Raw genomic sequence first — 26,988 nt, 5'->3', positions numbered from 1 at the left:
ATTGGGTGAGATATCCTTGCATCAAATACTCGTTAGATTTAAGGCAAAACATATTCAGTCATAATATAACATTATTTCAAGAGAACATATTATCATATCATACAAAATCAAATAAGACAGTGTATCATATTATGTGACATCAAAACCGAGTTTCTCAACAGGACCATGGGGATCGACCAGCCCATATGGCCCCCTTACATATATGATAGAAGATATACATTATAACATATGTATGAAATAAATATGATACCCTAAGTTAGCTAAAATGAAATATATAAAAAAAAAGTAAATAAAATAAAAAAGGAAGGTAGAAAGGAAAAGAAATTAGGAAAGAACACCTTGATTGAGATCAATTGCTGAGATTCATCCAGCCCTTGACCTCCACCCTACTTCTATAAAAGCATGGGAGGGGCTCACCCCCCCCACCCCACCCCTATTTGCCATTTGAGAAAATTTCCTCCTCCTTGCGCTCTTTTTCCATTTCTCCTCTCTTCTTCCCTATGTAAGCCTTGTGCATCCCCTCTTGGCCCAACAAGAAGGGCATCCATGTGCTTGTGAGGAGCGAAAGGAGTTCATTGACATAGTCATCATACATGGTAGGTGAGGTTGATTCATGTTCTAACTTCGATTTCACAAGCTTAGGAGACAATTTCGCAAAAGAGGTTGGGGGGGGGGGTCTATTCTCTACACGTAAATTGAAACTCGTAGGCATGTTTTTTTTTTCATAAGGACATACCCTATACCTTACATCTCACACATGGGTTTGAGGTAGGGTTGTCGAAATATAAGATAGAGAGGGTTTTTAAAAGAAAACCCCCTCTAAAAGTTGATTTCTCCAAAATTGAGTTTGAGGACCCCACTCAAACTTTTGATAAAAGAAATTAAAAAGGGGATTTGTGAAAGAATTTATATTAGACTTAATAAAAAGGGGTTGATTTTGATTTTCCCTCAAAAAATTGATTCACCCCTAAAATTAGTTGAATTATTGAATTAAAAACAAAAAAGAACTATGTGTGCATGCTATCAATTTTGTCAGAAATAAAATCTATACTTTTTTAAAAATACATGTAATATCTAATTATTTTTCTATAAATTTTAGTTAAAAATTGTAAATAATATTCATGTGACTGTACTGTATTGTTTAGCTTGATTTTACTTATTTTTGTCATGGAAAAATACATGTTTTTATGTACTTTATTGCAAAAATTATGAAAACTATTTCTGAGGAAATATGGTTTGGGGTGCCGGATCTGTTTTCTGGCCTAACTGCTGTGAAAACAAGACTTGTCCATGATAGAGTAGTTAAAAGTAGTGTAGAATTGTTTTATAATTTTATGTGATATGTTCATGTAAAAAAAATTGGGTGGCCTGTTTTGGCCTACCCGAATGCATATCCCGTTATTACGTATTTTCAGTCTGACACCCCACCAGTAAATCATTTGTATCTTCCTCGTTCGAAGAAGTTTTTATGAACGGTTTATTGTATTGAAAAGCTAACAAAATTTTACAGCTTCTATAAAATTTTAAGCTCTGTTCATGGACTGAGCACTGAACTGTGATAGCCAAAACAAAAAATATAAGTATGCACTAAATTATTCATAACTTCCTTGTCCGAAGAAATTTTTATGAACGGTTTGTGGCATCGAAAAGCTGACAAAATTCTCTACAAATTATGAAAATTTTAGCTTTTTTCGATGAATATAAAATATTTCGTAACCTCTATAACAATCGAATAGAGTTGGGTTTTTGCAAGTTTGGAACCAGTTATCAAATACTTGCGAATTTTATGCGTTTGTATATGTGTCTTTGCGAATGAATATCAGACTGTGTATAGACTGTAAAAAATTAGTTTGCTGCAGGAAATTAAGTGCCCATCTATGGGGCATAAACTGATTAAGATGTTAATGCAAAAGCATGCCTTTGTAGCCTCTCGCTAGCTAATGGCCCGAGGTGCCCGTCTTGTGAGTTAAATGCGAAATATTAATGAATTGAGCATGTTGTAAATTTTTCTATATAACTGCCACGTATATAATGATGATGATGATTGGATGCATTCAATGTTTAATAAAATTCATTAATTGTCATGTTTATGCATATGCACATAAGTTTGAAAAGAAAGAAGAATGAAAAATGTTATCGAACTCAATGTTTTGAATGTGCATCCACAGGCCCTAAAGTGATTGAATCCCTTTAGTGGATTTCTATACGGTGTTGCATGCAAAGTAATTTAATTTAAGAAGTTTAAACATGTAATACTAAAGAATGGTGCTTGCAAGGAGAGAGCAAGCGGTACTTTCGGATTCGTGGAAAATATTTTGAGCACGAAAGATTGCTCCTCTCCGACCACGAAGATAATGAAAATCTCTACATTAGACTGCAACGTAAATTAATAAAACTTATGAGTGAAAAACTGATGCATCGAGATGATGGTGTAGAGAGTGCTCTTTCGATACGCTCATTCCTCATCCGTAGGACTGGTGAAAGGTGTCCATTCAGACCAAAGCCACTTATATTTAAAAATAATATTTGCGCCATGACCCTGATCCAAGTTTAAGACTGTGTTAGTACCTACAGGGCTAAGAATTGAAACTTAAATGATTGTACATTCGATAGACATGGCATGCATCATATAAGAAAGAAAATTTAATTAAAGATAATAATTGGCTTATGCATAAAGTTGACTTCTATAATGGTAAGTGCATGCATTTTTAATTGTTCATGCATCTTTAAATATTTGTATTTAAGCGGATGGTTGGTTGAAAGTAATTTCGTAAATGAATGCTTGAATGATATATTAGAAATTCATGTTTAAATTGTGTTTGTCGAGTGTACGAAAGATTGAAGTAATTCCTGCATATTTGTTCTATTTTATGTGTTTTGAATAGCTCTATCCTGCCGAGACATAGTTGTCTGACCCTATTGATTTTAAATGTTTTAAGGTAGCAGTGAATTCATATGTGATGATGAGAGGTTGCGATGAGGACAGAGCCATGCTTTTCTTAACCTTTGAGTGTTTTTGGACTGCAAGCATCTTAAAATGTTCAAGACTCTGATCATTTGATTTAAATTTTTAAATTTATTATTATTGTTAAATTTGAAGATGTAATAGATTTTTAATTGATTTATGAATGTTTAATTTTTTAAATTAAATGCATGTATGAAAATGAAAGTGATCGTTTAACATGTCAAGTTTTTGTCTCATTTAGATTTTACTGTAATTTTATAAAAGTATTAAAAAAAACATGATTTTCGAGATACAAAATTTGGGGTGTTATAGATGGAGGGTAGAACTTTGAGACGGGGTGGGCATGGAGACATTGTCCCCCCACCCCAGTCCACTGCCATCCCTAATTTTGACATGTCCTTTCACCATAATTTATTAAAACTGTCATATTTTAGGAGCTAATTTGAGTTAGGTGAACCGAAAGTAACTGAAATGGCCATCCGAGCTATTTCTAATTGTTAGGTGCTTATCTTAAATATTTGAAACTTGAGGCAACTAAATGCAAATTTGCTATAGGATAGGCACCTATATGTAAATGGCCCCTTATTATTTTTTACTTTGCCTATTCTGGCAGTTAAAACAAAAGGCTGAAGTGGAAGAGCATGAAGCTGAATCTAGTGATTACACAGCCTGTCAAACTTAAATTGAAGTGGTGAACAGTCCCTTTCACACTCCTGTATCAGGAAAAGGTGGAAAGATTCACAGCAGGGGAAAGGTTTCTAAGAATTTGAGATCTGGACCTCTAACCTCGCGTCAAATGCTGATGATCAGACTGATACTCTTAATTGCATCCTGTAATTTTTATTGATAAGTGTTTTTATTTGTTGTTACATAGGATCTTGTCCTCCATTACTTGCAGGATCACCATCTACCAGTGCACTAACACCTGTTGGGACATGCCGTTATGATAGCTCTCTAGGTAACAGAGAGGCACAACTTGAAGAATGTTCCTTAATTTCTTAGAAAGCAATGTTCCTAATTTGATCGAGCAACTTGAAGATAGTTCTGATTTAGATGCCTCTCCGACTCCATATTAAATCTTCTGACAAAGAAGTTCATCAATTTGATCAAGCAAGCTGAAGATGGTCTTCTAGATTTGAACAAGGCAGCAGACACATTGGAGGTAACCACATGACCGATTGCAGTTTATCATCTGCTTCTGAGCAATGGACAGTTGATTATGCTGTCTAAATTTAAGGCAGCTCAAGTAACGTTTGTTTCTGACATACAGGTTCAGAAACGGCGCATATGTGATATTACAAATGTCTTAGAGGGAATAGGACTTATAGAGAAGAAATTAAAGAACAGAATACGCTGGAAGTAGTCACAAGTCTCTCCTTCATGTTTGAAGGCCTTTAACTTGATTTCTGTGGAAATTTCTGTTGCTATATTTATCTCCTTCAAATCATCAACTTACTTGATAGAGTACTTTGTAGGGGCTTGGATGCTTCTAGGCCTGGGAATGTTGATGATGATATTTCACTTTTACAGTTTTGAAAATTTTCTCAAGTAATCTTGTTTTATTTATTTGCCATTTGTCCTTTTTCAGCTGAGGTTGTTTTTAACCTGTCAAGCTATTTTGCAGTTAAAAGCTACAGGCATACTTAGGCATTGAAGCATGTTTTTTCACCTAAACTGCCAACCAAGTGTCAGTATGCCTGAGGGAAAAAAGAAAGTTCACAAGAGTAAAGAAAATTTGGCCTTAGATGCAAGAAGTTCAGAGCAAGGAACATAACATACTCGAAGGGCATAGGCAAGCCTAGGACTTTAGCTCAGGACTGGTGTTTCACCTGATTTCTGCATATTCATCCCAAGTACAAGCTTTTGATAATAAAGGCTCCATACCTTTCCCAATAGTAATATTGTCCTCAGTATGAAATAGATGTCCAATCCTTTAGTTGAAACATTGAAGTGGTTGACTGTTCTGATTGCCTTTTTCTATCTGACTGTGGTTTAGTGTGATGAGATCAGATGCATGTTCTGATTGCATTATTATTGTTATTGTGATTTTAATAGGTGGATTTGGAAAAACTTTCCCTTGAGGACCGTAGACTAGATGAACATATAAGGTTTGATCATTTGCTATGTTGCTTGGATCTTATGGGAGAGAGCTGAAAAGAAAAACTAACGCATCTTGTTTGCCACAGTGAAATGCAAGAAGGGTTGAGGGAACTAATTGAGGATGAGAACAACAAAAAGTACTCTCATTAGACACAGTTTGGCTGAGTTTGTTTCTCCTAAACTTGTGATCAAGCAATTTTCTTTCAATAATAATTCTTCCCCACTATCAGGTGGCTTATGTGACCGAGGAAGACATAATGGGACTTCCATGCTTTCAGGTATATTTGTTTAATGTGCTTCCATGTAACTTGAGCATCCTTCTTTTCTACAAAACTTCAGAGATTGGAGTATGTTTGCAATTTTTCATTGGTTTAAACTGTTCCTGTCTTTTTCTTTTATAGAAGGATACACTGATTGCAATTAAAGCACCTCATAGTACTACTACACTGGAGGTTCCTGATCCTGATGAGGTGGGTGGAGTTAAGACAATAAAAGATCAGACAACAAAGCATTTCAGATTTATTTTCCTGTACACAAGGCTACTATTATTGATTTCACAATGTTTGTTTGCAGGCTGTTGATTATCCTCAAAGAAGATACAGAATGGTCCTTAGAAGTACCATGGGAGTCGGGACCAATCGATGTTTACCTTGTAAGGCAAAAGTTTTTTTTTTCCTCGTGTGTATTTCAAAGTGGCAGATGTAAATGGTTGAAATTAAGTTTACAAGCTTCTGTTTTTGCTTCTTGCTTAGTCGTTTTGTTAAGTTTGAGGAGGTGAGTGATGTTGCTGCGCAACAAATACTGCCACCTGCACCTTATCCGAAGCCAGTTGATACTGTTCATCAATCACAGATGGCAACACAAATAAATATGACAACAGATGTGGGAACTGAGCTGATATCAAGACTTGCAAGGAATGTGCCCTGATATGAATGGCACACAGGATTTCGTGAGAGGCATCATGAAGATCGTCCCCGCGGATGTTGATGTAAGTGTTAATGGAGCCAAAGTATGGTTTGACCTGTAGCGATAAGCTAGATGTTTCCAAGGAGCATTTGAATATATTGTTAAAAATGTAAATATATATATATATATATATATATATATATTTATGTGTAACTAAGTTAGTAACTAGGGTTAGTCTAGTTAGGATTAGTTTTTTTTTTGTTGAGATAGGACTAGTCAACACTTGTTGACTAGTCAATGTTGGAGGTCCAACAGCTCTATTTAGAGCCGTTGGACCCCCAATGACTCTCTCTTGGGTCTCTTTCCTTGTGTATAAATATGTGGCAAAACCCCACCATTTGTAATGCTTATTGCATGTGTTGAGATCAATAAAAACATTTATTTTTTATCTTTTTGTTCTTGTTCTCCTTTGTGGGTATTTGTAAGTGAACCTATTTGTGGTTCTTCATATATTCATTGTGATATTTTGGTGGAACTCTCTTGAGTGTCCACTTTTGGTGATTTAGTGAACATCTTCAGAGGAACCCATTTCCTTACATATATAAACTATTGTACATGTATTCGGAAATTGACACAAATTAATGTCTTTGTTACTATGAATGCACCATTGATAGTTGTTTCTGTGAGTAGGTTTTGTAAACGTTAGGTACATCTCATTCATTCACTATGGAGAAGTATGGCATAGTATATGCTTATGTGAGGTTCTTCACTCTGGACGTAAAGTTTTAATTTGCAGAGTGAAGATTATTGGCTGCACATGGATCAAGACGTTAGCATCACAGATATGTGGAAGACAGAACGTATCCTTTTAATATGTTATTTATTATTATTGTTGTTATTGTTGCTCTTCTTGTCATTGATGAGTTAAGTACTTAAATCTTATCACAGCTGAAGTTGTGTGGGATGGGATGGATAGATTGGAAGCAGATGGATTTGGGATTGGCAATGTCAGTTCACCACACCTGCAGACTCCATCTTCTAGTGTTATTGAAGTGCCGCATAATTTGCACATGTCCATCCCAACTAGGAATGACACAAATTGATCCAGATTAGTATCCATAATTGATTAATCTGAGCTTGTCCATTTGAGTCTTTTAGTGCAGAGGAATGTAACCGAGTGACCAGCAATGCTGCATGTGGTCTGAACCGTGTTTTGTTTGAGACAATGTAACTGCCTTTCTTTGGGCATGTTCATGGAAGGAGAGGAGCTGAGATAAATGATATTCAATTGACTGTATGGTGGAGATATCTCATATTTTTTAAGGTGAATGACAAGAACTGCAGAATGAGTTACTTTAAGACATCATGAAACCTTCTCAATTCTTTCATTTGCTCAATGCTAACCACCAGTCTGGTGGGTGGATAACACCATTACAACTCAAAAAGGCAAGAACATGGTTGAATATGGGCACAGTGTGAAGATCAGGTGCCACAGAAAGAAAGAATTGAGTAAGATGTACAAAACAAGATCACCTCAAAGGAGTTGAATACATCATGCTTATTATTGATTCTCTTCTTTCTTTGCCTTCTTTCCTATCCAACCTGCAACGACGGGAGTGAGGGCTACTGTTGGTGGGAACCTGATAGGAGATGCAGCTTTATGTGCAGCATATGCAAGAGCAAAGGTACCAACTTTCTCTCCAGTCTCGCCTGCCGAGATTCCAACCTGCACGGGTATTTTTTTCTCAAGTTGAAATATCTAGTGATCTTTATGCTGATTGGGAACCTGGCTGTTGCGGTATGAACTTGGTATGCAATGCAGTGTTTATGAAATATGTATGTAATGTCTGTAATCTTTGGAGTCCGTGGAAGGGAATAATTTTGCAAACCTTTTGTAGCAATGCTTGTACATCAATACCAGCACTCACAAGCACGTAACAGAGTCCAAAAGAAACCAAGGAGAGAGAGATTGATGTAGCCAAGTACGCTCCTCCATACTTTGCTAGCAGCTCCTTAGCCTCATCAGTCTTGGATTTTTTATCCCCACCTTCCGCATTCTTGTCTTTAGAACTAAATATCTGGAAAAAGGGAAAAAAAGACAATTAGATCCAATAAGAAAACAGACTTCTTAGCTTTATGAGGAATTTGAGTTTGTCTATGGATTAACTTGGATTGAATTAAGAAGCTAACAGGTGCTATCCATCCAAAAGCTGCATGATGAACAATGTGGGGATTGGTTGTACATGCAAGTGTGCTGTCTGCATATTATCTAGCAACATCCAGTTCGAGTGCCCGATATGTTTGTCAATGATTCTCCAGTGTGCATAATTGCTGAAACCACCTAAATTGGATGCTTAGAACATTTTTGCAATGATTGGTCAATTTGGTAACTTGTTTTGTTTTGGATTTTTTTTGGATAGTAGGAGAGAAAACTGCCAATTGGTCTGTGTCCTGTTCACGGTATCGTTCAATGTAAAACCCTGGGTCCGCTTTGCCACAGGGGAGTACACCCAGCTTCAGCCATGTGGTGAGGGATGTGTGCATACCCTGGGTTTGCACATACTTTGGGTTTCAAACAAGCGGCCTCTTACAACTTGGGATGTCATGAGCCTCCCCCTAGCCAGGTGAGTCGAGTCCTCATGGGCTATTCCGGATGCATACCTAGTTGAGCAAGGGATTCCATTCTGAATGATGGTGACTGTTGAGAATCTTTGGTTTTTCTATCTTTTTTTTTTTAGATAATCCAAGGGAACCCCCTCCCTCCCCAAATCACGGACTGCACATTGGCTGGCCTTCGATCCGTAAAGCCCTTCAGGTCCTCAGCTTTGACCTTGTGGCAACAAGGGATACCACTCGTGGGTTTCTAACTTGTGACGTTCTGTTAATTTGGTGACATTTACAAGTTACCCTTGCCAGATGCGCAGACCCCTTGTGGTTTTTTTATTATATTAGCATTACATTTTTTTGAGAGAATATTACATTAGTATTACATGAAATCGACCAAAATACATGAAGTGATTTTCACAAATAATCCAGGCCCCATCACTTGATAATCAAATATATTCTCTCATCGTTTTTCTATACTATAGTGTAAGATAAGATTGCCGAGCGAAAGGGCCCTTAACCTACACTTTTATTTCCTTTTCTTTAAAGGACTGGGAAATAGGAATTATAGTTATACGAGGAATCAAGTTTCCAATCTCTACATTAGGTTCGAGACAGAAATTGGTGGAAACGAGAAAATAGAAAGGAAGGCAACACCAATCAATTTCCTTTAATCCTTGTTTTGGATTCCTTCATAATAGAGGTGTCAAAATCTTTCTGTAGATACCTTTTAAAAAAAAACACTTTCTCTAGCTGGTAAGCTGTTGCCAACAAGAGGATGCTTCGCAATTCTTTTTATATCCACTTTTCTGAGTCCTTACTCCTTGCCCTTCAAGTCATTTCTATCGATTTCTTCCATATACCTCTTACCAAACAGGCCCTATGCAACGAAATTATCACCTACCCATCTCGCTCTGTTCAGGGCCAGACTTAGACAGACCACTGATTTCTTTTCTTTTTCTAGTTTTATGATGAGGAAGGATAACGATTCCATTAAAAAAAAAAGATTAAAAAGAAATAAAATGTGAAGTTGATTTCATCAGTATAACGTTCGAGGTTGTGTAACTTCTGCTCTGGAACTTGTATTTGTAGAGAGAAGTTCCCCATATTCCCAGATAGTATTCGACAACTTTCAAGAACAAAGAAAAAAAAACATAAAAAAAGAGCTTCAAACATTACGAAGGTTGAATCAGAGAGTACCTTCCAAAGGCCTGCTTCGAGACCGTACTTCTGGGTGACCTCTTCTGCTGATTGAGTGGTCCTCTCGGCTTCTTTGATGTCCTGAAGAGCTCGGCACCTGAGGGTCCTTCTTGAAGACACCCTTGATGGCTTCTTATTAATACAAGGAGAAGATAATGAAGAAGAAGAGTGATGGAGGTTGGAACAGAGAGAAAGAAGGGAAGTTTGATGCGTTTGGAGAAATGGGGAGTGATGGGAATCGATAAATGATAAGGAGGGGATCGTGGCCGAAGCCATGGCGAGAGCGAGAGCGAGAGAGAGAGAGAGAGAGAGAGACTTAAATTTTGCACATCGAGTGTGAGTGGGAAGCTGTTGGCAAAGAGAAGGGAGACTTGGCGGATAATCGACCAAGACAGAGGGATCGAAGGAGATTTTTCTTCCAAGAATGGTGATTACTTGGGCTCGCTGTTTATATAGTTTTGATGAGGCACCATCTGAGCCGTCGACAAATGGAAAAAGGTAAAAGAAAAAAAGAAAGCAGATATCATCTTACAACGCATGATGAGATCTATCATCCGTGGATTCTAGCCATTCAACTGGCAGTTAAGATTAGTCCGTGCTCTCGTTCAGAACGTGAACTAATCCTAATCGTCCAGATGCCATGATAAACGGCATCGTATGTTGCAGGGTAGGGATCCTTTCTCTGAATGTAGTGGGCTCACCATGCACGATGTTTAGAAGAATATGGCCCAAAAAAACCTCGTAAAACAAGGCCACCATGCATTTACATCAGAGGTAGATGAATAGTATGCCCATCTGATCATGACTCATTTTTCGATTAAATCATAATTTAAAAACAATCAATTAGAAAGATGGACCTGAGCGAATCGGGAATTCTCTGGTCGAGCTTTGCGGTTTTTGACCCAATTAAAGCCAAACCACATTTGGGGTGGGACAACATTAAGAGCTGCCTTGCTAGGTCACCAGCATGACGAGAACTTAGAGGGAGATCATTGGGTCTAAGGGCCAAAAGGGGTTGGGCCAGGGTGGTTTCGGATTCTAAAAATTAGCCAGACAATATGGCACGCACCCACAAATCTTGTTCTTGGATATATGGAAAAAGATTGGCTACACTCTAGTGTACTGTACTCTCTATCTGAAACTCGTAGGTGCAATGCATTCTACATGGTCTATTTACTAGGCACTTTGGGATGAAACCAGTGGTTTTGACGTAAAAATGTGTTTTTTGTCAACCATGAATTTTCAACACCTTGTTGACCTTCAAAATTCGAAGCTCTTAAAAGATCTGTTATATAATGCGATTAGACAATCTAAAACTTGTTTTTGACTAAACAAACCATATAGATCATATTCATGACTTTTTTTTTATATTTACACCGAGAAACCACCCTCAGGATCAGAGACCTAGTCACGATGGCTTTGCCTGCAGTACTTACGGATGCTATCCTGGCAGCGTAAAACTCCGTCCGACTTGATCCACACAAAAATTAAGAAAATGTGAAGAAATGAATTGTTTATATATATATATATATATATATATATATATATATATATATATATATATATATATATATATATATATATATATATATATATACAGCCACTAAACTATGTTAATGAAAATATGTGAACTGCAGTATGAAGCAAGATTTTCATGTTTTTTTTTTCCTATCTACATGATCTGTTTATAGAAAAAGACTCTTGGATCAGCCGATTACGATGCATAAGAAGGATCTTTAAGGCATGAAAATCAACAGATGAGAATTTTCATAAATATTCAAGCATCCAAAACAGAAACCTGAAGTCTTGGGTATGAGAATCGCAGAGCTTGTGATGGTTACAACAAGAGAGATGCAGTTTACAACTTCTAATGAATGAGATGAGACTCATGCACCTTAAGTTAGTTGGACGCATGGTTGTTGGCTTCTCAATCGAATTTTTTCTTGTTGAATTTATCATTGTTTTAATAGATTTCTTCAAGAATATATTTTGTGATGAATATAGACAAATTGCCAATTCTAGTAACTGGCTTGAATGAAACATGGACAGAACATTAATGCTTTCGCATTTCTCATCCAACAATACCTGGAACGATACCAAGAGCAGCAGTTTTGTCCAAGAGAAGAGGAAGTTCACATGAAATTCATCAAGTTTGATAAAAGGATACAATGTATGGGCACTAGAGCAGTTAACTGCCAAGGTATCCAACCTAATGAGTGACTCAAAATTGAAAATTAAAAAAAGAAAGCACAATGTTTATGAATGTGAGCAATTAATTGCCAAATTACCTAAATTGACTCATCAATATTAAACAATGAAAAATACAATAACACAAATGCCTTGATGGATTAACAAATATTTTGATGAATATTAATATTTTCTTCATGGGCATATTTAGAATAATCTTCAGGATTTTCAGCCCCACTTTACAATTGCAGAACCCCATGTCAATCCTGCTCCAAAGCCTGCAGTAGCAATGATATCCCCTTTCTGCACCTTTCCACTGCGAATGGCTTCATCTAAGGCCAAAGGGATGGAAGCTGCACTGGTGTTTCCATAGTTGGCCAAATTTGATAAAACCCTTTCTGTCTGGATTTGCAGGCGTGTTGCTACAGAATCAATTATCCTTTGGTTCGCCTGCATGTTTAAATATTTGATTTATTTACATTGCATTTATGTGATTCATCAGAAATGAACATTTTGCTAAGGTATATAATACCTGATGAAGCAATAACCAGTTAACATCAGCTGCAGACAGACCGGCTTCATTGAGTGCAGCTTCTATCACCTCAGGAACACTACGAACAGCAAAACGAAAAACTTCTTTGCCATTCATTTGAATACATGAGTAGGAGGATTGCGTAGGTGGTACAAATGTTGTACCATTCTGCTTTGCTCCATCATCCTTGAAGGTAGCATGCAAATGCCTGCTTAGAAGAAAATGTTATGAAGAAGCTGACTTATTAAGCATCTGACATCGAAATACAAGTACCTTTGCCCATGACCATCAGTACGAAAATCAAATCCAAGCAAGCCATCCTGGTCTTTGTTGCTTGCCTGAAAAATTGTTAAAAGTACAGTTTAGATATGCATAGCAAAAGAGAAACTCTGTAGGACATTATACAACAATAGGATGCAGAACAGGATAATTACAATCAAGATTACTCAACACTTTTGTGGTCACTGCAAAGATTTGTTACAGGATAGATGCAGCACAAACTGCTAAAAAAGAACATGACAATAGAAGAATATAAATGCCAGATAGTAGTGCATTTTTTACTTATTTAGGAAACATCTGATAATTCATTGGAAGTAAATTAGCCTAAATATCCTTTCATAAAACTGGTGCAATTTGGCTGATTTGGCATTTATGTCACTACTTTAATGACAGAATCAGATGGGTTAAATCAATCTCACACAATCTAATACTGATAACTTTTGTTGGGTTGTAAGATGACATTTGTCCTGTTACAGATGGATGCTAGCATGGACTAGGAGCATCCTTATGATTTCCCCCAATTTGTTTCCATGATTCAACATTGATAACAAAGAAATGTCACTCATGAAACTGCTTGAACATGTATGAAGAAGTGCTTTCACCAGAGGTAACCCTATGACAAGACATGATCTTACGAAGGAATATATATGTTCCAAGACAAGCAGCCTAAAATAAGCCATCGAACTAACACAGTCCAGCAAATCTGTCTTATATTGAGGTACCTATCTCAGTGTTCTACAAGCCGTAATGTATCATACCAACACATTACGATACAGTACTTTTTTGCCCAAGAACTGAACATTACTCCACCTAGACTAGTTTCAGGTGTATTGCATTCATATCCTACGTATCTTACGATACACCCTGATACAGGGTGTATCTTATGATATATAAACTACCATAATGTAACATTTTCACTTATAAGGGTTCCTTTTTACCTCAAACACACCCTAAGTAATTTTTGTCTCTTTCAGTGTGAGATCTAGAGTTTCTAAGGGTTGGGTTTTTTTTGAGCTTCTTCACCCCATAGTCCAATTTGGTGAGAACAGGGGGTAGATTTCCAGTCATTGCGATGAATAAGATGACCCATAACACTATTTTACACAACACACATTGTGTTGCCACTCATGAGTTTCCTTTATTTGGTTTGATACTTGAGTATTGAATAATTTGTATTTTTCTTATTAGTCATGAATGCCATTAATGACATTTTACTTCTCAAGTGTTTGATGTTTTATTTGGTTGATCATCATTTGTTCTGTGATATTTTCACTTTATTTTGTAGTTAGTAACTTTATTTCTTGCAATATGAAATTATTGAACTCTTTTTATTTTTGACTCTTTAAAGCATAAATTTGTGACTTTTATGATACATTACAATATGATAATATTTTTAGGCAATTGTAATATGAATTGCGACATGCATTTTACATAATTGATCTATTGTTCCAACTAAGATCATTAAAAGTAGGATATGGAATCATACCTGCACTAACATAGCACCAGCAGCATCACCAAAAAGAATACAGGTACCCCGATCGCTCCAATCCACATACCGAGAAAGTGCATCTGCTCCAATCACTAAAACATTCTGAAAACCACCTCCTGTCAATTGAAGCTTACCAAGATAAGTCCCACAAAAGAATTATAAAAAAAATCAAATCATCACAATGAAACAAAGAGAAATATTAAATACACAAATACCTTTAATATAGCGGGTTGCTGTGACAAGACCTAACACAAACCCGCTGCATGCAGCCGTGATGTCAAAAGCAAGTGCATTTTTACAACCAAGCTTCCTTTGGACCTGGCAGTGAGTACAGTAGGTTTTGAGTTTTTCTTTGTTGATTATCCTCAACCCATTGACAAACCATTTATTGGCAAATGATCTATAACATTACAAACAAGAAAGAAGGAAAAGAAATTCATGATTGAAGAACTAAAAGTTTTATTAAATGATCAAATGTGAGCTTAGAAAATCCAAACACAGTATGCAGAAATGCAGTATTATTCTTTGACACAGAAAATGCAACTATAAACAAAATACCAGACTAAGAGCTTTGAAAGTGAAGACCAGCTCCTTTGCAGTTATTCATGGCATCAAGACCTTTCCTTTGGATTGTGAACATTATATTCTACAATTATGTTCCCATACTGTTCTTCCCTGAACCAACCAAAATATGTCATGGGGACACGCCACCTTGACCACGTATCTGCCATGAAACGCGCAGACACGTGACACGACTCAATTAGCCCTATGACTTGAGCTGGACACGAGTTTGACTGCATCAGACATGGTCGAACATATTTGACTGCATCAGACACGGTGAAACATCTATACATGGACATTCTCATCCAATTTTAAAGAAAACAAAAATTGTTTTTAACTTACAAAGGATATTCTGGTCTTTTAACCAGCTTCCCTTTTTGAGAAGCCCAAAAGGCACTTCACATGCCTTCCAAAAGGACTCCACACAGCAAAAAAGCTTGGTAGACCCTTGTTATATAGAAAGAGAGAGGCACCTTACTCTTGCGTCTCCTTCAATATGGGACTTTTTCTTGTGTTTCAAAAACAAAAGGATGGCATACATAGATGCCTTACATTAAACCTGCTTCACCTGCCACCATGTTTGTGCCTTAAATTAAACTTGCTTTATCCACCACCAGTGTTGTGAAAAGCGTTGAGGCATAACGAAGCGCTCCACCAAAATCTGAGGCGAGGCGTAAGCCTCGAGGCATAAAGCGTAAGCCTCAAAAAAAGTTTTTTAAAAACTTAAAAAAGACTAAAAAATATCTAAAATTATGAATAAATAAAAAAAGCTTTATTGATGAAGCAACAACCAACAAGAAATAAAAAATCTCAAACAAATACTAAAAAAATATGAGATTAACATGTAAAAGTAACATTAATGCAACAACTTGATCTATGTAAGTATCTAAGAAATAAAACATGAGCATTCATTCAATTCTATATAAGCCATATAGATGAACCTATACAAGAATTAACAGAGTTCAACAACAATTATTCATGCTCAGTTCGGCCACAATGAAATAAGTCCATCGTGGATATAGGCATAGTAGCCAAACCATGGTGTTCTACTTCTTCTCTCTTTCTCTACTGTTTTGATTTAAAGGCATGGATCATTTACCGACATAAAATTGTGACAATCCGACTCATGCATCATGAGCCCTTTTGTTCGTGTTTGATAGGCAACTCTATTTTGTTGAAAAGAAAAAAGGGCCTCACAAACACTGACAACTACCGGGTTAGGGCTGCTAACACAAACAAAGGTACTTTGGATGTCGTTCATCTTAAAAATGTACTACACCCATCAAAACAGTAAATAAGCTTATTGCAAGATATTCATTTTAAATCATTCCAATGTCATCCATCCTAAACACACGACATCGGAAAAAAATAGTGAGACCCATCCAAGTGACGGGCATCTCATTGGTACAGGTATTGCATGTCGTCCATCTTGAGATCAACGGCATCCAAAAGTGCTCTGACGGAATACCGTGAGTACATTCTGACCTGATCCCCTCTCGTCGGTGGGTCAAGGTTGGGCCGTTGGGTGGCATGGGCTCTAATTAAAATTGCGTCGGATCGGGTCGTCCCCATGTCCCACAGTATATGCGTGTGAAGAGGCAACTCGAACGTGCCAAAGACCTCAAACGAAAGAGGAAAAACGAGGAGTTGCGTTCCAGCTTTCCAGGTACTCTCTCTCTCTCTCTCTCTCTCTCTCTCTCTCTCTCTCTCTCTCTCTCTTTGAGATTACCAATATTTTTGCAAACAAATTAACATGAGCCCGTAAACCCCACTTTTGTTTTTTATCCGCTTCAATTTTGGCTATTCGTTTAGTGAGAGAAAACAGTAATCCGTGCGCTAGTGCTGCTCCACTTGGGTTCTGATTGTTACAAACAATGAAAGGATGAGAAAATTAACACGTGGGTTTTGAGATTCAGCAATTCTATCACTAATAGCACATGAGATATAGCGTTGCTAAGAGACGAGAGAGGGACAGAATGAGAGACGAGCGAGATGTGAGAGAGTAGAGAGACGAGCAGAGAATGAGGGCCCTCGATATATTAACACTAATTTTTGGTCAAATGGGGGCTTTGACCCCATTTGACCAAAAATTTGAGGCATATACGCCTCACCTTGAGGCACGCCTCACCCCGAGGCGTACGCCTCAAAGCGTATGAGGCGTACACCTCAGAGCATTTACGCTTTTATGCTGCACCTCAAAGCACAAAGGCCCTCGCCTTGAGGTGAGGTACACTTTTTGCGCCTTGAGGCGCGTTTTTAATAACACTGTCTACCACGTATTTTCGAAAATGGCTTTAACACTGATGCATCCAGGACCCATTTGCAGTCTTATTCTTCTTCTAAACCATGTAAGATTGGAACTCAAGACCCATGATTAGACCACATAATCCATAAATTAGTTGGATCAGTCCAAGGTATAAATCACATTTATATTATAATGTTCATCCCAAAATTATATTATAAACTTGGTGGGCCACTTAGTCATATATAAAAGCATAAACTACTATCAGATTATATATAACAAATCTCCACCATTAGGGGGGGGGGGGGGGCTCAATCCTACTAGTGCCAGCCAGTCCCAAGCCTGGATAAAGGAGGGGGATTGGCAACAGTGGCAAACGACTGTGAAACTCTAGCCATATCCTATGAAATCTATTTTTTGAAAAAAAGTTATTACAATATATATATATATATATATATATATATACATATTTGGCTACACTCGTGGGTAAGGAACCCCCTAGTGAAAAACTGTAATATTTTTATTTTTAAATTTTTTTGCACATCTGACTCTCCAGATGTGATCTACATGTTTGTGTTAGTAGAAATCAGTGCTTGGATCATGTCATTCTACTGGGTATGTAAGATTTTGCAGGGGTTGAAAAATCAACGGGATACAATGTACCAAATTTTCAACTGAAATAAAATTGCATTTTTTATGTTGGAAAAATATGATCCAAGAATAGTTTCCTACAATTTTGACCATGCTGAACACATCCATGGGGTTAGTTTCGGTTAAAACAACCTCCTACTATGAGTTCTAACTAGTTGGTTCCTTACCACAAGTGTAGCCAATATTATCCCTATATATATGGGTTAAGATTTGCTACAACCATTTGTATGTGCAAACAACCTAGCAAATGGGGAGGAACACCCTGGTTTTTTTACTCACATCTAATACATGTTTTGTTTAGTGGGAACCGACTTTTGGATCATCGGAATTTGACTTGTATACAGGTTTTTTTTGGCGATCCAAAAATCAATGGCTACAAAGACATCATTTTTCCCGACTCATAAAAACAGGTTTTTTCATAGAAAAAACATGATTCAAGAGTCGATTCCTACTAAATCCTGCATGTTGAACACATCTATAAGGTTAGATTGTGTCAAAACAACTTGCATCGTGAGATTCAAACTAGATTGTAGGTTCAATCGATTGTACTAAATATAAACCCTTATATATATATATATAGGTTTCCTTGGAAGGCGAAAAATCTCGAAAGCTTAAAAAAATGAAAAAATATAAATATTAGTATGAAAGAATAGGTTTTCTATTATTTTTTTACAAAAATTCTAAAGAAACAAGTTTTAAATGTTTTTAAAATACAAAAGAAACAAAAAAACATGAACTTAAAATATATAAAAAAGTTTTTTTAATTTTAAAATAATATCATGATAATATCACAATATTTTCATTTTAGCCATATTTTGAAATTATCATGTAATTTTCCCGATATTACTAGCTACCTTAAAATATCAGAATTTCTTGTGATATTTTCAAAATATCACCAATATCGGTGACTATGTATATATATATATATATATATATATATATATATATATATATATATATATATATATATATATGAAAACTTACAAAATGGGCATGATGCTAAATGAAATATGCTATTGGATTTCTGGTGCTTTTTAAAATTCTGATCGTGCAGATGTGATCTATATGCTTGTTTTTATAAGAATCACTTCTTGAAGCATTTGATTTCGATGCATGGATAGGTTTTTATAAGGTTTCAAAAATCAATAGCCTACATTTTTCATAAATCTTTGAGGCTCCAAATTCCATTTTTTTCATCCAAAATGCATGATCCAAGTGTCAATTTCTAGTAAATCAATCATGTTGAACACATCTATGGCATCAGAATTTCGAAAAAAAAAAAAACACGAAAAATCCATTAGCATGTTTCATTTAGCACTATGCCCCATTTTGTAGGTTTTCATGTATATATATATATATATAGATAGATAGAGAGAGAGAGAGAGTAATGGGTAGGTGCTAAATAAACTATGCTAAATGATACGTGCTAAATGAGTTTTTCAGGGTTTTTTTCATTTTATTTTTAAATTCTGACCGTACAAATATGATCTATGTACTTTATTTTATAGGAATCAGCTCTTGAAGTGTTCGATTCCAACACATGGGTGGGTTTTTACAAGGTTCAGAAAATCAACCGTCCAAAATCTTTGTAAATTTTTAGGCTCTAAATATCATTTTTTTCTTCGAAAACACTTAATCCAGGTGTGGATTCCTCGTAAATCTACCATGCCCAACACATTTATGGGGTCGGAACTGCGAAAAAACCACCGGAATAGCAGAAAAACCCATTTAGCACGTATCATTTAACACCTACCCATCTCTCTCTCTCTCTCTCTCTCTCTCTCTCTCTCTCTCTCTCTCTCTCTCTCTCTCTCTCTCTCTCTCTCTCTCTCTCTCTCTCTCTCTCTCTCTATATATATATATATATATAGATATATATATATACTATGTCACAGGGATTCGGCTAGCAGGGTGTCGCACCCGCGTCGACGCGACTCGACGCGGGTGCGGGTGCGGTCAACCCGACCCTGGGTGCGTTGACCGCACCCAGGGTCATTTTTGTCCATTTTTTTGGATTTTTTTTTTTAAATTTTTTTGCCCTATGAAATGGGCTGCGGAATTTAAAAAAAAAATCTTTGGGGGGGGCGCGGCCTCCCCTGGACCCCCGCCCGCTAACCGCGCAGCGGGACCCGCGCCGGGGGCAGCCCCCGGACCCCCCTTCCTGCAAGGGCAAAAGCAATGAATCAGGCTCCACAACTCATCACTTTCATCTTTGGGGACAACCATATAAGATAAAAAAATGGTAAAAAGTAAGTTGGGCATAAATGTCATGGACCTTAACAGCTACCATACATTCATACATATACACTATATATATATATATTATATTACATTTTTTCCCCTGCCGCACACCCGCACCCGGTTTTTTTGGAAGTGCCGAATCCCCGCACCTGCACCCATGTGACACAGTATATATATATATATATATATATATATATATATATATATATATATATATATATATATATATATATAATGTTGATGCTGCCCCCATTAGGCCCCTTCAAAAATCATAGTTTTTTTGCATTTTTTCTCACATCTAACACCATAGATGTGATCTATAGTTTTTTTTTTGTGGGAACAGGCTTTTGGATCACCAGAATCTGACCTGTATACAGGGTTTTCCGGTGATCCAAAATCAATGGCTATGAAGGCATCAATTTTTCTCAGCTCATAAAAATACATTTTTTCGTCAAAAAAACATGATCCAAGAGTCGATTCCCACTAAATTGAGCATGCTAAACACATCTAACGGTTCAGATCTATCATAAAGCACTTCAAACTATGGGGCCTAATGGGGCAGAATGAGAAAAGGGGGCCTAATATGTTCAGTTCTCTCTCTATATATATAGATAGAGAGAGAGAGAAAGAGAGAGGGGGCACGTAGCTGCCTACCCCCCTCTGGTCTACCCTGGCCAACACATGTATGATGGACATTGTAATGAAGTATGCGGAAATACAAAACAATAGCCTCTAAGGGCTTAAAAGAACATAAACACAAAGTGCACATGCACAAGTCCACTATGAGAAATAGCCAACATAAGCAATACAAGCACTAAAGCACAAAAACAACAGTAAAAATAATAACATTGTATTCATAATAAACTCACAAAGGGGTTAGAATGCTTAGAAGATCATTGAAGCACAATAGGGGGGTTCACCCCTATTTATACACAAGAGGTAGTTTCAAATAGAGCTGTTGGACAGTTCCAACAGCTATAAATATAGTTGTTAGACTATTTCAAAAGCTCTATTGATTAGACAACTTCATGTTGACTAGTCCAAAAAGAACCCAATAGCTCGATTTGGTCTTTGACCAAATAGTCCCTATAAAAACAGAAAAAGACAAAAATAAACAAAAATAAAGTAAAAGTACTAATATATCCCTCTAATGAGCACAACTTATTACAAGGACTGAAATAACCAAAATACCCCTAATGGGTATTTACGTATTACATCATTTATATATATATATATATATATATATATATATATATACATACAACTTAAGAGACATCGCACACACTAAATGCCTGAAAAAAAGGGCCTTTAGCAGCGGTCGCGACTACCACTGAAGCCTCTTTTTGCGCATATGATTCACCAGGGAAGCCCATCGTGTCTTGTCCAGAGTTACCGGAAGCGCCTAGGTAAAAGGGGAAGCGCGCTTCGGAAGCGCGAAACCTCGCGCTTCCGAAGCGTGAGGGGAAGCATCCCCCTTTTTTGGGAAGCGCGCTTCCCCCACGTTTCCCCCACACTTCCCCATTTTTTCATTTTTTCGCTTCCGGTTTGCTTCCTAGGTCACTTCCGAGACGGTTCAGAATTTTCTTCTAAGTGGTCCCCCGCTTTCCCGCTTCCTAAATTTTTGAAAGTGCCTCGCTTCCCGCTTCCCGTATCGCTTCCCGCTCCCGCTTCCTCGACTAGTAACTCTGGTCTTGTCCATGAATCACGTATTTGTATCCACTCATGCCTTTGTGACGTAGGTCAAAACACACTTGCATCAAGTGACCTTGTAACATCCGATTCTCCTTTTATCTTCCACGTGGAAATTGTGTACAATCTCAGCTTTTTGACTCTACAATCAATCAAGTTGAATTGCTTTTCCATTTTTTTCTGCCTTTAAGAAAAACAGGGTTTAAACTATTTCTGTAGGGATATTATGTGCCAAGCATGCATAATTTGCAGATGCTGAAAAATTGAAATTTCCCAGGATTTCCACTAAACCTCAAGTTTGAATCCATTTGATGATGAGACTTAAAAAGATGCGAGTTTCTTGTGAGTGGTCATAGTAAAGTCAGGTCTGCAAAGATAATTCAGGCAGCAATACTACAAACCAAGGTTGCCAAACTAGGAAGCAAAAGCGAGAAATGATACGAGAAGTGGAAGCAAGAAGTGAGGCATTTTAAAATTTATAAGAAGCGGAAAGCGAAATATCAATTTGAAAGTGAAATAAGAATAAAAAATGAAGCAATATGGTAACTGAATAGGAATCGAGCAAGAAGCAAATAAAAACTAAAATAAAATTGATTATTCTTATATTTCATGATTTTTCAGTAAAAGAATTTAAATTTTGTTAAAATCTAACAATGATAGGATGAGGAAACACATGAAAAACATGAAGATAAATGTGAGAAAAACATATAGGAAACATAGACCATGCGTGTGGGAAGCATAGAAGAAGCGTGGGGGAATCAAGATTTCCATGAAGTTTCCGAAGCGAGGAGTATGAGTTTCCGGGAAGCGCGCTTCCCACCTACCTAAGAAGCTTCCAGTAACTCTGGTATAAACACACCCAGATTGTGATTATAAAAAAATGATTTCAATTTAAAATAGTTTTTTTTAGATAAAATAAATATTTTCCCTTTTACTGGCAGTTATATAGTTTTCATCTGGTTGCTGCTTTCTCCTTGTTATGAAGGATAATAGTCCATCATACCTCAAGGATAGAGTTTGAGGAGGAAGACACATACTGCTGCTACTGTTTGTCTACTTATTTTCATCCTTGTGTTATTAGTTATGAAACAATATATTTTATTCTTCAAATCAGACAGATAACCTACTAATAACTATTGTCACATCTGTTGCCAACTATGTTACCTAGATACTTCCAGGACATTTTCATGTTGCTGGACACTGCTAGACACTGACACTAACACCAACATTCATGGATACAGCCTTGACACACACTTTTTTCCAGTGATAAGTCTCTGATATAGTGTCCAAAATGCAGATTCCAATTCAGATGTCCAAATGTGTCACATGGATATGGCTGCCGATACAGGGATATGGCCATTTATATGGAGTTTTAAAAAAGGGAACACAAAATAGGAGCCAAAATGGAGTATGCAAGTGACATAGGTCCAAATTGTGGATAGGCACTTCTTTATGTCATGGAGGTGTCATTTTATAAGATAAATATTTCTTTCTCTCTTTCCCTTTTCAGTGTTCTGACTAGTGTTTTACCCAGCTGAGTAGTAGCCAAATACTCTAAAACAAGGTTGCCAAACTAGGAAGCGGAAGCAGGAAACGATACGGGAAGCGGAAGTGAAGCATTTTAAAATTTATAAGCAGCGGGAAGCGAAGTATCAATTTAAAAGCAAAATATTAAAAAAATGAAGCAATATGGTAATTGAATAGGAATCGAACATGAAACAAATAAAAACTAAAATAAAATTGATCATTCTTATATTTCATGATTTTTCAGTAAAAGAGTTAAATTTTTGTTAAAATCTAACAATGATGGTTACTAATTTAAAGAAAGTACATGAAAAGCGAGTGAAGCGTGAGAGAAAATACATGAAAAACATGAAAAGAAACGTGAGAAAAGCATATAGAAAGCATAGACCATGTGTGTGGGAAGCATAGAAGAAGAGTGGGGGAATCGAGATTCCCATGAAGTTTCGGAAGCGAGGAGTATCGTGCTTCCGAAGCGAGTTTTCGGGAAGCGAGCTTCCCAACTACCTAAGAAGCTTCTGGTAACTCTGCTCTAAAATGCTTGAGAAATTATTCCCTTGTCGAATAGGTTCTTGAATGTGGATGCTCATTGAAGCTCACCAGTCCTCAAGAAGAACAATGGATGATTTTTGTTTTAGGGTTGACTTGCCATTTTGATTTCTGCCATTCTGGACACGAACATTCTGTGATTGTTAGCCTTTCATTATTAGGAGCATTTAACCTAAATATTAAAACAAGATTGCTCATTCTTCTTCTTACTTAGCCTTTATTCTTTGTTATTTGCATTGTAGTTGTAGACCTTGCAGTGTGTCACAAGTTGTTATGTGCTTGTACTCTTGACCTTTTCTTCTTTCTTGGGTATTCATGTTGTGTGCATTAAATTTGATTACATAGCACCAAAATAAGCTCGACAGTTGTTTATTTGTTAGACTTGGTAAAAGATAGAAAAAACTCATCAACAATAATCTGTTAAAATAATGTTTTTGAGCATTTACCTGAGGACCAGTTCCAAAAAGATCATCAGGAGTAGATGTGCATAGCAAGACCAAGTCAACATCAATTGCTTCAACCTGGGCCATGTCAAGAGCTCTTCTGGCTGCCTCAGTTGCCAAGTTCGCCAGTGTTTCATCCCCTATCCAAATCACATTTATTAAACATTTCTATCCTCAAGTTCTACAAAGAACACTAGAACAACCTTCAAAGTTCAAATTAATCTTTAGAAGTGACATATATCTAATTAGTCGGCTTTGATGAAAACAAATATGATCAATAATCGCTGATACATGTGAGAAAAGTCAAAAAGACACTAGTACACAAACAAAAGGTCACCTGAAAGAATCCTTCGATTGTGAATTCCTGTACGGCCAGATATCCATTCATCTGAAGTTTCAACAATTTCCGCAAGGTCATCATTTGAAATGCTAAGTTTTGGCACAGCTGAACCACATCCAATTAGTTTAGAACCCTTGCCAACAACTCTGCATTTGTGTTTTACAAAATAAGTAAATAAGCTGGAATATTTATTGTCCCAAAAAAATTCCAAGATAAAACTGGTTAAGAAAAGGATGCATCATACTTTAACGACACACAAGTTCACATGTATAGATCTTTTCCAATCAAGACAGAAATGACAACATAGGAAGAGTAAAACATATCAGATGAAGGATACCATGAATCACTTAAGATGGGTAGCCCAGGGATTCACCCATCTGATTTAAAGAGTTGAGGTGAAGTGATCAACTGTTGCTCATGCAATGATGTCATCATTTGGTTGAAACCATAGTCACCTGTATCATTCAACGTAATTTCTAGGCGAGGGTTTTTCTAAGAGATATTTTCAAAAAGTGATTTTTCTCAAGAAAATTTTGGAAGCTTTAAAAATTGAAAAAACAAAAATAATAGGTTTTCTATTATTTTTCTTGCAGAAAATATAAAGAAACAAGTTTTAGAAGTTAAAATACAAAAGAAACCAAAAAATAGAAATCTGAACTTAAAATATATACAAATGAGATTTTTTTTTAAAATATATTGATAATATCATTTTGGCGATATTTTGAAAATATTGCGATATTTTGCCGATATTATCAGCCTAGCTGAAAATGCCAATAATGTTGCTATATTTTAAAAATATCAGCGAAATAGGTGACTATAGTTGAAACCCATACCACATTAATGTTGAGATAACGTGTTCTTTTTTGCTAAACATGAATGTACCATCAAATTTGGAAGAAATTGGGAATTAACTTAGATGTATTAATGATGGTGAACATAAGATTCTATTTGTTAAGAGTAATAAGTTCACATCAGTTAAAAAACATGAAGAGCTCCAACATAAGCATGCACAGATCACTCTACACACTCATACCCGTTGAAACTTGCACTGTCTAGTAGGCATCATCGCATAGCTTGTTTCTAAAACTCATGATCATCTAAGCCTCCATAAATAAGTCAAGAAACTACATCCCTACTAACACTTATGAAAAAGAAGTCGACCAAACTACATAATGCTCATATGAAAAGTAGCAGCGAGTCTCAGAGTGATTTAACTGCTTAACATTCTGGACATATGCTGATGTCTGCGGCACTCGTAGCCCAATGATCCAAATGGGATTAAAAGATTTTTTACCAGAAAAGAACTAAAAGACATTTATCAAAAGTTCGCGAGTAGTTGCAATTTTAAGCACTTAGGCAACAAAAGGGACAGAATTGGCAAATCACATCTCTTCCTCAGTGATCAACAGGACACAAAGAACAACCTTACACCTAAATCACTGCACAAGTACCAAACCATACTGCGCTTCCAAGGAGAAGAAGAGCCCAAGATAAACCATGAATAAATGCACAAAATCCGAATCAAGAACGAAGGTTTCCTTAACTGAAAAACGCAAATCCATGAAGACCAACATGATTCAAAATAAGCAATCATGCACATTGAAAGATCGAATAGCCAATCGGCCGGGAAGTTTAGTACCAAAGCAGGATAAAAACCAAATGCTGAATCAACCTAAACAACATATTGATCCGATTTCTCATGAAAGAAAACAGAAAGGCATACTTTTTTTGTTCCAAAAATCTAAAGAACTGAAACACACAATCATAGCCATTCTGAATGAATGATTCTACGAAAGCCAACTATACCAATCACGTAAAAAATCAAAACTAAGATCCAGAAAAAAAGAAAAAAGACCCACCTTGAGAATCGAGGCTTCAGTGAAGATGACGAGCCCACGGCGGCCTGCTCGTCGATAGCGCTGCATCTGAGCCCACCAATCCCCCTCCTTCTCCAACCTCGACAAACCTCAGATCCAGAAATCCCCAACGAAGAAGGGGAGAACAGACGAGAGGCACTCGCCATTTCAACTACGATGAACAAATAAACCAAACAAAAGGAGAGGAAGAAGAAGATGGGGGAGGGGAGGGATTGTTGATTGAGCAACCGGGTGGGCTAAAGGTGGAGTTTAAGCGATTTTATACACAGCAGGACAACCGAAACATTGGGTACTCCGCTATGTATATAAAAGTATCGAGAGAGAGGCAGAGAGAGAGAGAGAGAGCTCACTTGAGAGCATTTCTCCCCGGGAAACGCGACAATGCATTTTTCACATGTTCATGAATCGGATCGGTAGGTTATACAAAAAAAAGGTATAACGTTAACATGAAAAGAAGAAAAAAAACCTAAACGAGGGCACCGGATCAAATTCCATTGGAGCTTGTCCGAAGGGCTCTGGGGTCTCACCATGTGTTTTTCTCGCTTGGGCAAGGTTCTCTGTAGGGGTGGCAATCGGGTTGGGTTGGTGGGTCGGGTTAACGGGTTGGCAGGT

At 36.9% G+C, this 26,988-nt stretch overlaps 2 protein-coding genes across 2 annotated transcripts; both read right to left on the bottom strand.

Annotated features, from left to right (window-relative positions):
- Nucleotides 1-7,334: 7,334 nt before the first annotated feature.
- On the bottom strand, nt 7,335-10,165 carry LOC149817041 (uncharacterized). The gene is made up of 3 exons (XM_089986812.1): nt 9,776-10,165; nt 7,861-8,049; nt 7,335-7,697 (listed from the first exon to the last, which is right to left on the bottom strand). The coding sequence occupies exons 1-3, from the start codon at nt 10,049-10,051 to the stop codon at nt 7,533-7,535; spliced, it is 630 nt and encodes a 209-aa protein (XP_089842938.1). The 5' UTR covers nt 10,052-10,165; the 3' UTR covers nt 7,335-7,532.
- A 1,741-nt stretch (nt 10,166-11,906) lies between these two features.
- On the bottom strand, nt 11,907-26,697 carry LOC149817040 (beta-ketoacyl-[acyl-carrier-protein] synthase III, chloroplastic-like). The gene is made up of 8 exons (XM_089986811.1): nt 26,359-26,697; nt 24,497-24,645; nt 24,163-24,299; nt 14,478-14,580; nt 14,260-14,378; nt 12,768-12,832; nt 12,495-12,702; nt 11,907-12,412 (listed from the first exon to the last, which is right to left on the bottom strand). Exons 1-8 carry the CDS (start codon nt 26,520-26,522, stop codon nt 12,191-12,193), a joined length of 1,167 nt encoding a protein of 388 aa, XP_089842937.1. The 5' UTR covers nt 26,523-26,697; the 3' UTR covers nt 11,907-12,190.
- Between the last annotated feature and the right edge of the window lie 291 nt (nt 26,698-26,988).

Source organism: Nuphar pumila, chromosome 14 (assembly GCF_984573655.1).
Source record: "Nuphar pumila chromosome 14, dmNupPumi1.hap1.1, whole genome shotgun sequence".
NCBI classification, from domain to species: domain Eukaryota; kingdom Viridiplantae; phylum Streptophyta; class Magnoliopsida; order Nymphaeales; family Nymphaeaceae; genus Nuphar; species Nuphar pumila.
The sequence above is the reverse complement of the archived record's forward strand: the minus strand, read 5'-3'. Positions and strand labels throughout refer to the sequence as shown.

Coding starts and splice junctions, on each gene's coding strand:
- LOC149817041 (XM_089986812.1), bottom strand. CDS start 10,051: ATGGCTTCGGCCACGATCCCCTCCTTATCATTTATCGATTCCCATCAC. Junction 8,050..9,775: donor TCGAAGCAGGCCTTTGGAAG/GTACTCTCTGAT, acceptor CCCTTTTTCCAG/ATATTTAGTTCTAAAGACAA. Junction 7,698..7,860: donor TACAAGCATTGCTACAAAAG/GTTTGCAAAATT, acceptor ATACCCGTGCAG/GTTGGAATCTCGGCAGGCGA.
- LOC149817040 (XM_089986811.1), bottom strand. CDS start 26,522: ATGGCGAGTGCCTCTCGTCTGTTCTCCCCTTCTTCGTTGGGGATTTCT. Junction 24,300..24,496: donor CAATCGAAGGATTCTTTCAG/GTGACCTTTTGT, acceptor TGATTTGGATAG/GGGATGAAACACTGGCGAAC. Junction 14,581..24,162: donor TTTTTGGAACTGGTCCTCAG/GTAAATGCTCAA, acceptor ACTCACTGCCAG/GTCCAAAGGAAGCTTGGTTG.